General features: G+C 39.8%; 1 protein-coding gene across 1 annotated transcript; it reads right to left on the bottom strand.

Annotated features, from left to right (window-relative positions):
* Window positions 1-3233: 3233 nt before the first annotated feature.
* BRS3 (bombesin receptor subtype 3) lies at window positions 3234-7438 on the bottom strand. Its single transcript, XM_005594701.4, has 3 exons — window positions 7008-7438; window positions 5096-5447; window positions 3234-3647 (listed from the first exon to the last, which is right to left on the bottom strand). Exons 1-3 carry the CDS (start codon window positions 7436-7438, stop codon window positions 3234-3236), a joined length of 1197 nt encoding a protein of 398 aa, XP_005594758.2.
* Window positions 7439-13482: the final 6044 nt, after the last annotated feature.

The following is a 13482-nucleotide window of genomic DNA, read 5'->3' as shown; positions in this document are numbered from 1 at the left end:
TATGCCCCATGTCACACAGCCATCCTGGCCCAAAGGCTGCCCAGGGCCTGTGTGGTGACCTGGCAGAGTAGCTCTGCGTTCTAGGCTGGATTTGACTAAATGAGCCAGTAAGAGCCTCTCCCAGGGAGTTTGAGTGTGGAACATACAGAGATGTAGTCAGAGTAGCAAAGAAAAAAGGAGATACTCCCAGGGAAGGTAAAAGGCAGAACAGAGGCCTGCCATGGAGAAGTTCCCCACGGAGGAGCAGCTGAAGCAGCGAAGAAGAGTCACTGAGTCACCATATTAGTTAGGCAGTAGAGTTGAGAAGTAAACACATTGTACTTGTAATGGCATTCTGTTTGGTCGTGAGATCTGACAGTTCTAATTGCACCATGCTGTGGTCTCTTATGAGGTCTGGTTCCTATTTTTTCTCATTTCCCTGTGTATTCATAGAATAACTCCCTAGTGACTGAGGTAATCTGAAAGCATCTCTGTCTCTAACCTGTCTTTTTCAAGTTTTTTTTTTTTTCTTGCAAGTTATAGAAACACTTGAGGTAACAAAAAAAGGGGGGTGGGTGGGTTATAAAGATAGGCGTGGCTACTGAAACTCCAGGACTGCCATGTAGATGGGCCACATAAAGGGATGCTGGACCTAGGAAGAATCTACACAGCTGACTTCTCTTTGAATATGTGCTTCATTCTTCTCTCTGACCTTTATATGGGGTGATCTGTGTTATATTTCTGCCCTAATAGGCCACACCCTTCTTGGTGGATAAATATACATTAACCTATAAAAGCAGAGACTGCACTCCAGATAGGACTCACGTATCTGGCCTAGGAACTCTTACTGAAAAATTACTGAACTATACCAAATCAGATTTTAAAAAAAAATGGTCCCTTCAAGCCCACTCTGTCCAGGAATTTTCCTATCCCCACATCCTGTAATCTCAAGACTTAGTGGAAATAAAAAGACTTCTGTCTTTCTGACAAAAAGATTGATGAATTCCTGACCTAAGTTGACTCAAACTGCAGAAATTCTGCAAACCCAAATTTGCTGTTTTCAGCAGAAATGCCAGTGGTAAGTGTTTTGTAGTGCTTTCACCTCAATGACGAAGACTTACCTGCTGGACATTTTGGTTATGCCTAACTTTTTGACTGTGTTTTCATGCTTTGTGGAGTATTACTCTATTATGGTCCATACTTTAAGTCTTGGGTCAGGGAAGACCCCGAGCAAAATTGAGATGTATACAGACTTTATTTTGCATATGTCCCACCTCTCCCTGCCATTTAGAGTTCTCTCCAAAGAAATGAAATCTTCCATAGAAACATTTCTGGAACCACAATAGGCAGTGTGAAAAAAGCTGTGACTATTAGGGACTACTTGTAAGGTTAGCTGTGACAAGGATAATCTGTTGAAAAACAGACCGCCCTCTCAAAAATCAAAGCAAAGCTGTGAATTTTAAGCCAACTACAGCTACAGATGGAAGGAGGCTGATGCCCTACACAGCCATTTAGGGAGTTATATCCCTGACTCACCTAAGGATTGCTGAGAATGAAAAAAAAAAGTTATTTGAGTTCTAGTTTTATGAACTTCCAAAAAGCTCTCTTCACTTTTGTATTCTGGTACTTTTATCAAGTTATATCTGAAAAGTTATTAGAGTTTAGGAGAGTAAAGATGTAATTTTTACTCAGAGTGAGGAAAATAATAAGATTGTTTTAGGGCTCTGTGACTTGAAAGTAACATTTTGGGTTTAAAATGGGTTCCATTATATTCTGTCAGAAATATTGTTTTTAGAATATAAAGTTACAAAGGGTCATTTAAAACTTTATTACATATTTATTTGTTTTTCCACACTTATTACAGTGTCCACTTTAAAACAATACTAATACAGTATCACACCCCCCCCCACTTTAAGTAAACCAATTTTACAGAAAGTTGAAGTCTGATGTTAATACGTATTACCTTTTGGAGCCACATCATTAGCAAAAGTTCACGACTCCACAAGCCATTTAAAGAAAGCTCAACATTACCAAAAGCACACTCAAACATTAAGTTTTTTTTTAATACAAATTTACCTATAGTGCCAAACATATGTTTAAACTTGCTCCAAATTTTTTTCTGAAACCACAGATTTAAATCTGACATGTCTATTGACAACAGTTTAAAAAAAAAAAAAAAAAAAACCAATAATTGTTAACAAGCGAATGATGTTAGCAGGTAGGAGCACAGGATAGAAAATCAGAGCTTTCCATCTGATTTCCATGGGCAGAGATTAATTAGACCATACACTTACAGGACTTAGGCACCCATCAGGTTTAATAAAGTCAACCAGGAAAATGATCTGATCACAATTGCACACCGAGGGGTTAGGGATTTCATGTGGTACTTCTGCATGGTTTTAGAAAGAGGGCACTGCTTACCAGAAAGAAATGAATTTCTGTAAAGGAAGAATTTCAGACACCGTGGCAGGTTTGCAGATTTTTCAACAGGGGTCCTCAAATGACACCATAAACATGGCCACTTATTCTGCCTATGAATAAGGCAAGTTCTTAATAGTATTTGTGAATGATAACAGCCCAGTTATTAATCAATGGCAGTTGTAAGTGTTGAAACTACATTAAGTCAGTAAGTGTTGACCCAGTAAGGGAAGCAGTGTGCCCCAGATCCTTACACAGTGCTTTGTACTCGCTGACTCCGAAACATTTTCATTTCAACTGCACAGATTCAGCTACAATGGAATAGAGATGAATGGAAAAGGGCAGCCATTCTGTGAAGGTTTATTTTTAAGAAAATAGCATAAGAGATGCTTTATCTCTTTTGTGATCCCCTTTTCACATACAAAGTATCTCTAGATTTACACCACACAGTAAATACAAACACAATTTTATGCAAATCACAGTATATGAGGAATTAGAAGCATCACAGATGTGATTACACAACAAATGAGATTTTTAAGTTTCATCTTGTTTATTACATCTTCCTTCCCATTCGACTTCGCTTACTATTCACTGGCATATATAAACTTGTCTTTCTGCACTTAGTGGGGCTTCATTTTATTTAGAAAGCCTGATGACATTACTATTTGTACTTTGAAGAAAGTAATCATTTGTCTTTTACTTACTTATAGGGATCCTTCACTCCTAAGATTTCAACACACTTTTGAAACAACAAAAATCTGGACATCATACACCTACACACAGCTTAGAGTTGGATACACATGCTGGGAGGAGAAACAGCATTTTTCACTGGAAAGCTAGACTCTATCCTCTGCCTGCTTCACACTACACCCAGGGAACGAGGTCACACTAATTTCAGACATCTGCATGTTCCCAGTGCCCGGGACCCTTCCCATCACAGCCAGGGTGGTAAGAGAGGTGTCAGCAACAGGAGGCTCAGGCTGCTCTGCCTTGCAACAGAACAACTGAGCTTTAAAATGCTTCTGGAAGGTTTTGCTCAGCCAGTAGAGAGCAAAGGGGTTTACGCAAGAATTGCTGAAAGCCAGAACCCGAGAGAAAATGGTGAAAATGAAATGCATGGCAGAGGGGTCTACATAGGTTTGAGAAGTGAATGAATGGTAGAGGTACAGGAGGTGATTTGGCAACCAGCAGAGGGCAAACAGAGCCACCAACACCAATACCGTTCTGGCAATTCTCTTCCGGGATTCAATCTATAGGGGGAAGAAACATAGCAATAATAATAATAATAATAATAATAATAATAATTTAGCAGTAAGAGATTTAAAAAAGTTTTTCTATAAATTTACATAGAAATTTACAGTTAATTACAGCTGATTTCCCTTTGAACATGCATTTGTATGCTAACTGCCTGGGATGTGCAGGAAGTCAGCCTGTGACTATGTAACACAGCAAGTCAATTGGCATGGTAACCTCTGATCCTGGACTCATTAACTCTAATTCAGATACACCTTCCCCCCTAATTTCGAGATACTCTAGGATGTCTGCAGTTAACTCAAAGAATGCCGTGGAATTCTCCAACATTTAATGTAATTGAAAACAGAGAGATGCTATACAAAACTGCTTTCACTGCATCAGCAGAAGCTGGCTAGGTCAGAATATTCTTTTGAGGTCTACGAAAGTTGCCAAGCTTGTATCTAAAATTGTTTTTACTCTATAGGAATTCTAACCATATAGTCAAAGAAATAAACCCAAAATATGCTGTCCTTTGTATGCAAATATAATCCTACTTACATCTATTAATAAGAGAAATGAACCAAGTTAGGTGAATATATAGCCCGTGGTCACAAATAGAGCAAAGGTAACTGGTTCACATGGGCATTAAATATGCAACTTCAGTCTCATGAGCACTATTGTTAAACTAACTGAATGGATTAGCTCTAAAAAAGGCGCAGTTTTCTGTGTACTGATCAAGGGGTAAATGGAATCATCTCTCCCCCTTCCCCAGAAGTTAGAAAAATATTTTTAATTAAATGGAACTATGTTTTGGCAACATTCCTTTTATTCTGTCCATATTTATGAGAGGGGGGCACACCTGGCTCTTGCAGTGCTCTTAATCAAGCTTCTGTGAGTCACCGTGTTCTTGTGCTACTTGCATTCCACTCTTTCCCCTCACTCCTCCCCACCTCAGTTTGCTCATCTGTGTGTAAGTGGTTTGCATTGAATAGTGTTATGGATTCTTGCCAGTTCTATATGCTATGTGTTTTTATTCTGTTACACTTTCTAAAACAAAAGATGCTTTTCTTCATAGTATCATCTTATGCAGTGTTCCCCACTATTCCATAGGGTAAAAAATTTTGACTACTCTCAAACTTCAATTGTCACCTCTCTAATAGTAGTAGTCCTCCCATTTATTGAAATACTTACTCGGCACCTAAGCATTTCATCTATATCATCTAGTAATCATCTTCATTTTACAGATAAGGAAACCAAGGCTCAGAAAGGTTAGGTAACTTGCTCAAGATTACTCAGCTATTATGTAATAGAGCTGGGATTCAAACTGGAGCCTATGCTCACAACAAAAATACTACACTGCAATTGCATTTATACACAGGAAGATACAGAGTTACTCACTGTGCAAAAGTAGGAACTTCACTTCTAAATTCAAACTAGATTTGCATGAGTACTGATTAATACATACCTGCTTACGGGCATGGCCTTGTTCCTCAGTAGGTATGTTCAGGGTGCTTTTATAAAGGGTCCTAGCAATCAAAGAATAATAGACAGAGATAATAGAGAGTGGAATAATGTAGAACACTAAGAAGCACAGCAGAGAATGTATTTCTTGCAAGAGCTTCTTAGAGACAGGATAAGAGGTACACGATTCAAATGTCACATTTTTGTTGGGATCTCGAAAAGAATATACATTTGAAAATATAGCCTCAGGTAGAGCAAATATCATAGACACGATCCAGACGCAGCCAGCTTTTATACAAGTCTTCAGGATGGCATTGGAGGGCTGTCGCTCAAGTGGCTTCACAACTGCCTTGTATCTAGAAACACATAATCAGAGGCAAGGTCCAAATAAATCAAAGTTACCAAATTTTAGGGTGAGAAGTGACCTTAGTGGTCATCCAGTTCTACCCTCCATGCATATGTATATAACAAAGTCAACATTAACCAACTAGAATTGGCTATGGTTTTAAATGCACATAATACATCCCAATATTTTTATTTATGCTGATCACCTTTTCCATTATTCACTCCTATGAGATATTCCAGATTTGCAATTTTATAATTTTATGTATAGACTCTCTATTTAGGACAAATAAACATTTATCAGCATGATTTCATGTGTGATTCACCACCTGGGTATTACCTTAAGTGTTCTAAAAGACTTCCTTTTGTATAAGTGACTGATGTTAAACTGAATTAATTTTCCTTTCTTCATGACTGAACAGTTACCAACCTTCCTAGAAAAGAATTCCAAGGGTTTATGTGGTAAAGAGGAGAGGATTAATTTCTTCCCCGTTTATAAGTGTTAATTCGTTGCCCAAGCTGATCAGTGGACAGATTTAGGGTGAGGCAAAGTTGCAATCAGAAGTCCTGTGCTGATACAGAGAGATGCCTCCTCATTCAAACAAATCCACCTTAAAATCTACAGTCATTAAGCCAGTCTGCCCTCAAATAGAATATAAGACCAGTCAAAGCAAAAATCTTAAAAAGACACAGGGAAAGGTTTTCCTCCTCTCGGATTGTAGAATCTGAAGAAGCTATTCCTTCGGGTACTGCCAAACATCGATTACCTACAGGCTTCTTTTAGGCTTTTTAAAGCATCACTTTTAACATTTGGAGCCTCAAATTTTTTCATGTTTTTATAGTTATTCTACAATAGGAACACAGAAAAAACAGAGTACTTGGACTGAAAATATCCTAACACAGAATCTGAACACCCTGACTGCAAGAGGATCTCACACGCTCGCTCCACAGAGCTCTAAGAGTCAACCAAGATTAATTTATTTCTCTGGAAATGATAATGTCACTGAATGCCTATAGAGAAAACAAATAGAATTACGTGATGACATTACACTAAGTTACCAGGGAGCTGAAAACCTCACCGTTTTCTGCCATTAGCTAATTTGATGAATTTCAAATAAATTAGATGCTTGTGTCTTTTTACCACTCTTCCGATATATAGTAATGCATATGTGGTCAATTTCACACCTATGCTGGTTTTCATGTTGACTATATTGCACCACTAGGCTGCACTAATGTATAAAGCATGAATTTTTTTTCTTTTACACCTGGAACAATTTGCTTTACTTAATAAACTGGAGAAAAATAAAAACCCCGTTCAGTATACTTTCGAGCAAACAATAAGAATAAATTATCCATAAAGCATGCAATTTCAACTTCTCCTCCACGCTAACACAGAAATTTTAACATTCTTACACTAACTTTTATTTTAAATGCCACCAGATTTTTCAATCTCACATCCACGTTACAGAGTGTGAGAAAAGCAGAATAGTAGCCAGTAAATGCTAAGTACAAGCTTTCCTTTCTTTTTGCCCAATTTCACATCCTGGCAAATATAACAGAGAAAAGAAACTCACCTGTCAGCGCTGAGAATTGTTAACGTGAACACTGACACACCAACAGAAGTGAGCCGGATGAAAGAGAGCACCTTACAACCAATTCTTCCGAACAGCCATCCTTCTGCAAGGTAGTGGGTTGCATCCACTGGCACACAAGTTAGCAGAAGTAAAAGATCTCCAAAAGCCAGGCTGGTGATGAAAATATTTGGAACTGTTTGCATGGATTTGGTCTTGAAAAAGACTTTGATGAGAATAGCATTTCCAAGGATGCCCACTGAAATGATCACAGCATAAGTAATATAGATGGCACACAATGCTTCTATTCCTGGAGAGTTGTCCCCGCTCCGTCCTTTATTTGTGTTATCGTTAGAAACCACAGAGCTTGCTTCTGTGTCATTTGTGATTGAAATTAAAGTCTGATTAGGTGAGTGAGGCTGCCTTTGAGCCATTTCTTCTGAAGACTGTGTCTTTAATATTTCTTCTTCTCAGTTCAAATACAGTGATTGTCACGTCCAATGCCTACGTCTAGTAACGAGATGGTATTAGGAGAACAGAACAGAACAGAATGGAAAGAAAATCCAAGACATCCGGATACTCCTTTGCTTCAGTTCTGTGTGTCTCCCAGCATGCTTGGCTAAATGCTTACCCATCTGGCACTGAAGAGTAGGAGGTGGAGTTTTATTGGCGTGTCCTGTCATAAGGAGAGGGAGGGGGCTGGGGAAATGCTCTGCAGTTGCTTATTCTTCCCTGTTGGGGAATCTTGGGACCAACTAGACCTTATTAAATCATCTTATTGATTATTAGAATCACCGTGTTTTCATGTCTACCCAGGATGGTCTATATAGGTTTTGTCAATTTTTTTTTAGAAAAAAACCATTTATCCCCCTGCAATCACATGGTAGTCTAGTGCATTTTCATTTACATGATAAACAAGTGTAGGTGTCCCCTGAAGCACAACCTTGAACCCACTCCTCAAAATTTAATATCAGAGAGATGGTGAAGCAACAAATCATTTACACTTTGACAGGGTTGATGTCACCTCCAAAGAGTGATAATTCAGGTCACTTGGGCTTAATACCTAGCTCTGTCACATGGTAACCCCCAACTTTGCAATTATTCAGACTGTGCTGTACAATATCAAAACAACCTTTTTAATTTTTTTTTTTTTTTTTTTTTTTGAGGTGGATCTCGCTCTGTCACTCAGGCTGGAGTGCAGTGGCTCGATCTCGGCTCACTGCAACCTCCGCCTCCTGGGTTCAAACAATTCTCCCGCCTCAGCCTCCTGAGTAGGTGGGATTACAGGCACCTGCCACCATGCCCAGCTAATTTTTATATTTTTAGTAGAGACAGGGTTTCACCATTTTGGCCAGGCTGGTCTTGAACTCCTGACCTCAGGCAATCCACCCGCCTCGGCCTCCCAAAGTGCTGGGATTACAGGCATGAGCCACCACGCCCGGCCAAAACAACCTTTAAGAGATGAAAAATCCAGGCACAGCACCAGTTGCTTTGTCTCTAAATGTCCTAATAAAACCACTTTTACTGTTTGATGGTCTGTTTTAATGCCATGTTTTTTGTTTTTTTTTTAAAGAGCTGTTTAGGATTTTTCTCTCTAGAAATGGTTAAAGGGAACCTAACCTGCCTTATTCCAAAGCAAAACAATACAGAACATCACTGCTCAAGCTCCTGACACAAAAGAACTTTTAAGAATGAAAATCATTATTTGCAGATGAAGAAATGCCATCGGTGACTTCGGGGATAATGGGCATGTAGATGATGTTTACATCAATTGAAAGAAGCACATATTTAAGGCAATCACCTCAGTACCAGCCAGATAAGCTACTTTTTACAGAAAACATAACCATGTGCTTTATATGTATGTGTTCGGGGAGGGGGGGCACTGTCTGGGAGCAGGAGGCTAGCAGTTGGAGTGTAGTTAGTAATTGAAGCTGCTAAGAAATATTCTCTGAAATTATCAAATGCAATGCATAATGTCTCAGCTAGAAACCGTGTAGTGAGGTGTTCATAAATATAACCATATTAGAAAGTAGTCTGGGGAGCAAAATGAAAAAGAGCAAAGTATTTGGCTAGCTAGTGAACAGGGGGAACAACAAAGGTTGTTCTTTATACTTAGTAGGGGCAACCAGTTCTTCAGAGAAAGTGAAGTGGATGAATTGAATCAATTACCTGCTTAATTTCATGAAGGGTGGAAGACAGATGTGGTTTAAGTCCCCCAAACCACACCTATCCCCCACCCTTTATAAGTTATCGCCACAGCTTGAATCACTCAGCTAAATAACTGCCTTTGATGGGAATGGGGGTGCGCGGAGTGTTTGCATAAACCCAAGTTCCTAAGCTTTCAGATATATACACTTTAGTAATTTCATACACTGGGCAGGTTCTTTAAGATTGTCTCTACAGAAAAGGGCTCCTTAAAGGGTTCACATCTTGTTCTCAGCAAACTAGTGATAAAATCTCCCTCGGAATCCTGTGTATCATTTACCAAGGAGCAAACCATGTCTCACTATTCACACCACAGTCGATCTCCATGCAGCACTGTTTTGTAAGTTCTGTAATGCTTGCATGTGATTTCTGAGATTATCTGAATTCCCAGATCTCACTCATGCTTTCAGCAGGCTGCAGCCACTGGAATACTTTTTCTTCTCCCTCTTCCTTCTGATCAGGAGCGGTCAGGAGAGAGTAGTTGTGTTGGAGTAATACTGGAGCAGTGGGGGTCTTAGATCTCTAGAATTCCAGGATCCCAGAATATCAGAGATGGAAGTGACCCTAGACATGACAAAATCAAATGCTCTCATTTTACAGAGGCAGAAATGAGGTCCAGAGTAGGGAAAGTATCCCACCCAAAGTCTCACAAGTTCTCAACAGAACTGATGAAACACAGATTCTCTTTGACTTCTGAAAGGTTAAAAATCAGTGACAAGAGATGAAAAACACTCAGTTCCTGACAATGAGCCATATTTGCTCATTTGGCATTGTAGGCTTAGGTTTTCTACGTGTTCTATTAACCAAAGAACAAGAGATTTCCAGGCTAACCAGTGATTCATGATAGATAATTTAAATGCATTTGCTTTTATATCTCTTTTACAACCTTATAATTCACTCGCAAAAGATAACCATGTCTTGTTAATCATTTTTAGCTAGGCACTTGGCCTATACAAAATGATGAAATCCTTTTTTGTTTTTAGTACTTAAGTAGTCGATATTATCATCCAAGATTTTCAAAACAACTACCTGGTTCTAGATTAAGGAATTATAATACAATCCTAACGCAGCTTTTTAACTCAAAAAAGTATAAGAAGTTGGACGAGTAAGTTACCAATTTTCTGAAGTTGTGTTTTCTGGTTCACAGCCCAGTTTAGTTGGTATTGTGAAAATGTTTTTTTAAATCTCTAAGGAGCTGGGCATCTAAGGGTGCTGAAGCACCTCTACCTCTCAGGTGGTGGGGAGAGGGGTTAGAAAGCAGCTGCTGGAGAGAAGCTGCCAATTTGGTTCTAAGATTCTCGGCCACCAGTAAACAGGACAGCGGTTCTCAAATTCTGGCTTCCCCCAGAATCATCAGGAAGGCTTATCAAAACACAGATTGCTGGGTCTCGCCTCCAGAGCTGCTGATTTGCTAGGTCTGGAGTGGGACCTGAGTATGTGCATTTTGAACAAGGTCCCAGGTGATGAGGATGCTGCTGGTTGGGACCACACTCTGAAAACCACTTAGGATAGAAATAATTCAGTTCTTCCAAGAGGATCATGGGTTTTTTTTTTTCCTGATACTGAGGTGCAACAGATATTTCTGTGGGTCTTCATTAAAGAAAAAGGTGTTCTCTGCTGTGATAGATATGTCAAAAACCTTCCTGGAGCTGGCTGTCCTCCCTATATATCTCAATCCCTGGTAAGTCAGATTCACTGAACTCTTGGGCACCTATGCCCAAATCATCCAGGGTGCTTGGGTGATCTCTCTAATGGGAGAAATATGAAGTGCATAAACTTTTTGCCTCTTACTCAATTTCAAAATCTGTTTGTATATTTAAGAACTGAAAATTGAGGCCGGGCGTGGTGGCTCAAGCCTGTAATCCCAGCACTTTGGGAGGCCGAGACGGGCGGATCACGAGGTGAGGAGATCGAGACCATCCTGGCTAACACGGTGAAACCCCGTCTCTACTAAAAAAATACAAAAAATTAGCCGGGCGAGGTGGCGGGTGCCTGTAGCCCCAGCTACTCGGGAGGCTGAGGCAGGAGAATGGCATGAACCCAGGAGGCGGAGCTTGCAGTGAGCTGAGATCTGGCCACTGCACTGTACTCCAGCCTGGGCGACGGAGCGAGACTCCGTCTCAAAAACAAAAACAAAAACAAAAACAAACAAAAAAAAAGAACTGAAAATTGAATGACCAGAACTGTCAATCTTTAAGTCTGTAATGACCACAGTTTCTTCTTTTATACTTTTGCACTAGGAAGTCGGATGGATTTCTTTGTTATAGATTAATTGGGTTAGATCAATTATAGGATAATATAATTCGATATGTAGGTGTGTTTGGAGCTATGTAATAATTATTTCTGTTGTCACAGAGTTCTCTTTCATTACTTCTGGTCCTAAAACCTGATTGGTACAGTTTCGTATTCCAAGGGCAGCTTACTATTCAGAATGGCCTCTGCAGAGACCAGGTAAAATAAATACAACTGCGCCATGGAATAGTTGTACTATTCTACTCTACATGGTAGAGTAGAAAGCCAAGAGGTAGAAGCGAAGAGTAGAAATTCCAATCGAATCTTTGAAATGGAATTTTTTGTTAAAGGCAAATTCTTGTCATGATTAAACTTAATGGCTCCATAAAAGTGGACAACCATGTAGGCTGTTGGCAGACTTAGGTGCCTTTATAGATGCCCTTATCACTGTACTTGTCCATCCACACATGCCTAATGGTGTATGCTACAATCAAGGTGAAATTCTACTGTTATAATAGATTGAGACAATTTTGTAATTACATAAAATGTTTAGGCTTCCTGCATATATTGAAGTACAAACTATTAAGTAGATGAATTTTTCTCTTAATGCATTTCTATCTTTCTTCTCAGTTATCTTCCTTTTCCTGGAATTCTCTGCCGTATCCTCAACCATGTGTACCATTCCCATGTGGCTTACTTTCGGCTTCCTACTTCTTAATCCTGTTCAGGTGCCTCAAATCAATGAAAATTATACATTTACTGTATAGCCCCAAAATTTCACTTCTAGGCTTCTACCCAAAATAAATGAAAACATATATCTACACAAAGACTAGTAAGCAAATGAACACTGAAGCATTTTTTGTAAAAACAAATGAGAACCCAAATGTCTATCTGTTATGTTAGCAAGTGGGTTAACAAAATGTGGCTTACCCAGGCAATGGAATACTACACAGCAATAAAAAAGGACAATTGATACTTATTACAACATGGATGAATCTTAAATGTATGCAATGAAAGACACCAGATATACTATATGATTCCTTAATATGAAATTTCTGGAAAAGACAAAACCATAAATTATGGACAACACACAAATAGTTGCCTGGGTCTGAAGGTTGGGGCAGGGATGACTGCTAAGCAGTACAGGGAATATTTAGGAAAGATGGAAGTATTCCAAAACTATGTGGTGTGATGATGATGGATGCATGATTGTATACATTTATTAAAACTCAACCTGTACACTTAGAATGGGTGAATTTATGGTATATAAATTATGCCTCAATGAAGCTGAAAAATGGGGCGAATAAAAGTAAGCCCAGGGCCAGATGCCATTGAGGGATAGGGATGAGTGGGACATTTTCTAGCAAGTCTCACCTGTGCACAGGATGGAGCTGGCTCTGCCTAGTGCTGCTGCTGATCCAGTGGGCATCAGGCCACCCTGCAGTCTCCACAGCCTCTGTGAGGACTAGGGCTCTTGCTCTTGGGAGATACTGAGATGAGTAAGACTTAACACCTGTCCTGAAAGAGCTTGGTGAAAGAGATAAAGCAAAGACGCAAATAGCCAGAAAATTGGAATCTCTCTGGCTGCGACACATCCTTTCTCACACATAATGTTTAGCTTCCTGCAACGCCCTCACCTCATGCACTTCTAGGAGCCCCTAACAATGAGGGTCCTCCCAGTATGTTCTCACTGGCACTGTTGCTGTTCCACTGGGTGCTCCATGCTCTGCCCTGCAGTCTCTATGTTACTTTGCCAAGACTTGTAGTCTTTTGCACTTTTCCACCAAGCACAGCAGTCCCTCTCCAGTGATCATGACTGATTTGCTGAGCATTGCCGATATGACAAGGTATGATCAGCCTGCAAATAAAAAATACGTTCTCATTAATCTGCCATGGTGGCACATGCCTATACTCTCAGCTACTCTGGAGGCTGAGGCAGGAGGCTCGCCTGAGCCCAGGAGTTCAAGGCTGTAGTGAATGATGATCACACCACTGCACTCCAGCCTGGGTAACAACAGCAAGACCCCGTGCCTAAAAATAA

The sequence above is a fragment of the Macaca fascicularis genome, chromosome X (assembly GCF_037993035.2).
Source record: "Macaca fascicularis isolate 582-1 chromosome X, T2T-MFA8v1.1".
Taxonomy (NCBI): domain Eukaryota; kingdom Metazoa; phylum Chordata; class Mammalia; order Primates; family Cercopithecidae; genus Macaca; species Macaca fascicularis.
Note: the sequence above shows the minus strand (reverse complement) of the source record. Positions and strands in the feature narration are given on the sequence as shown.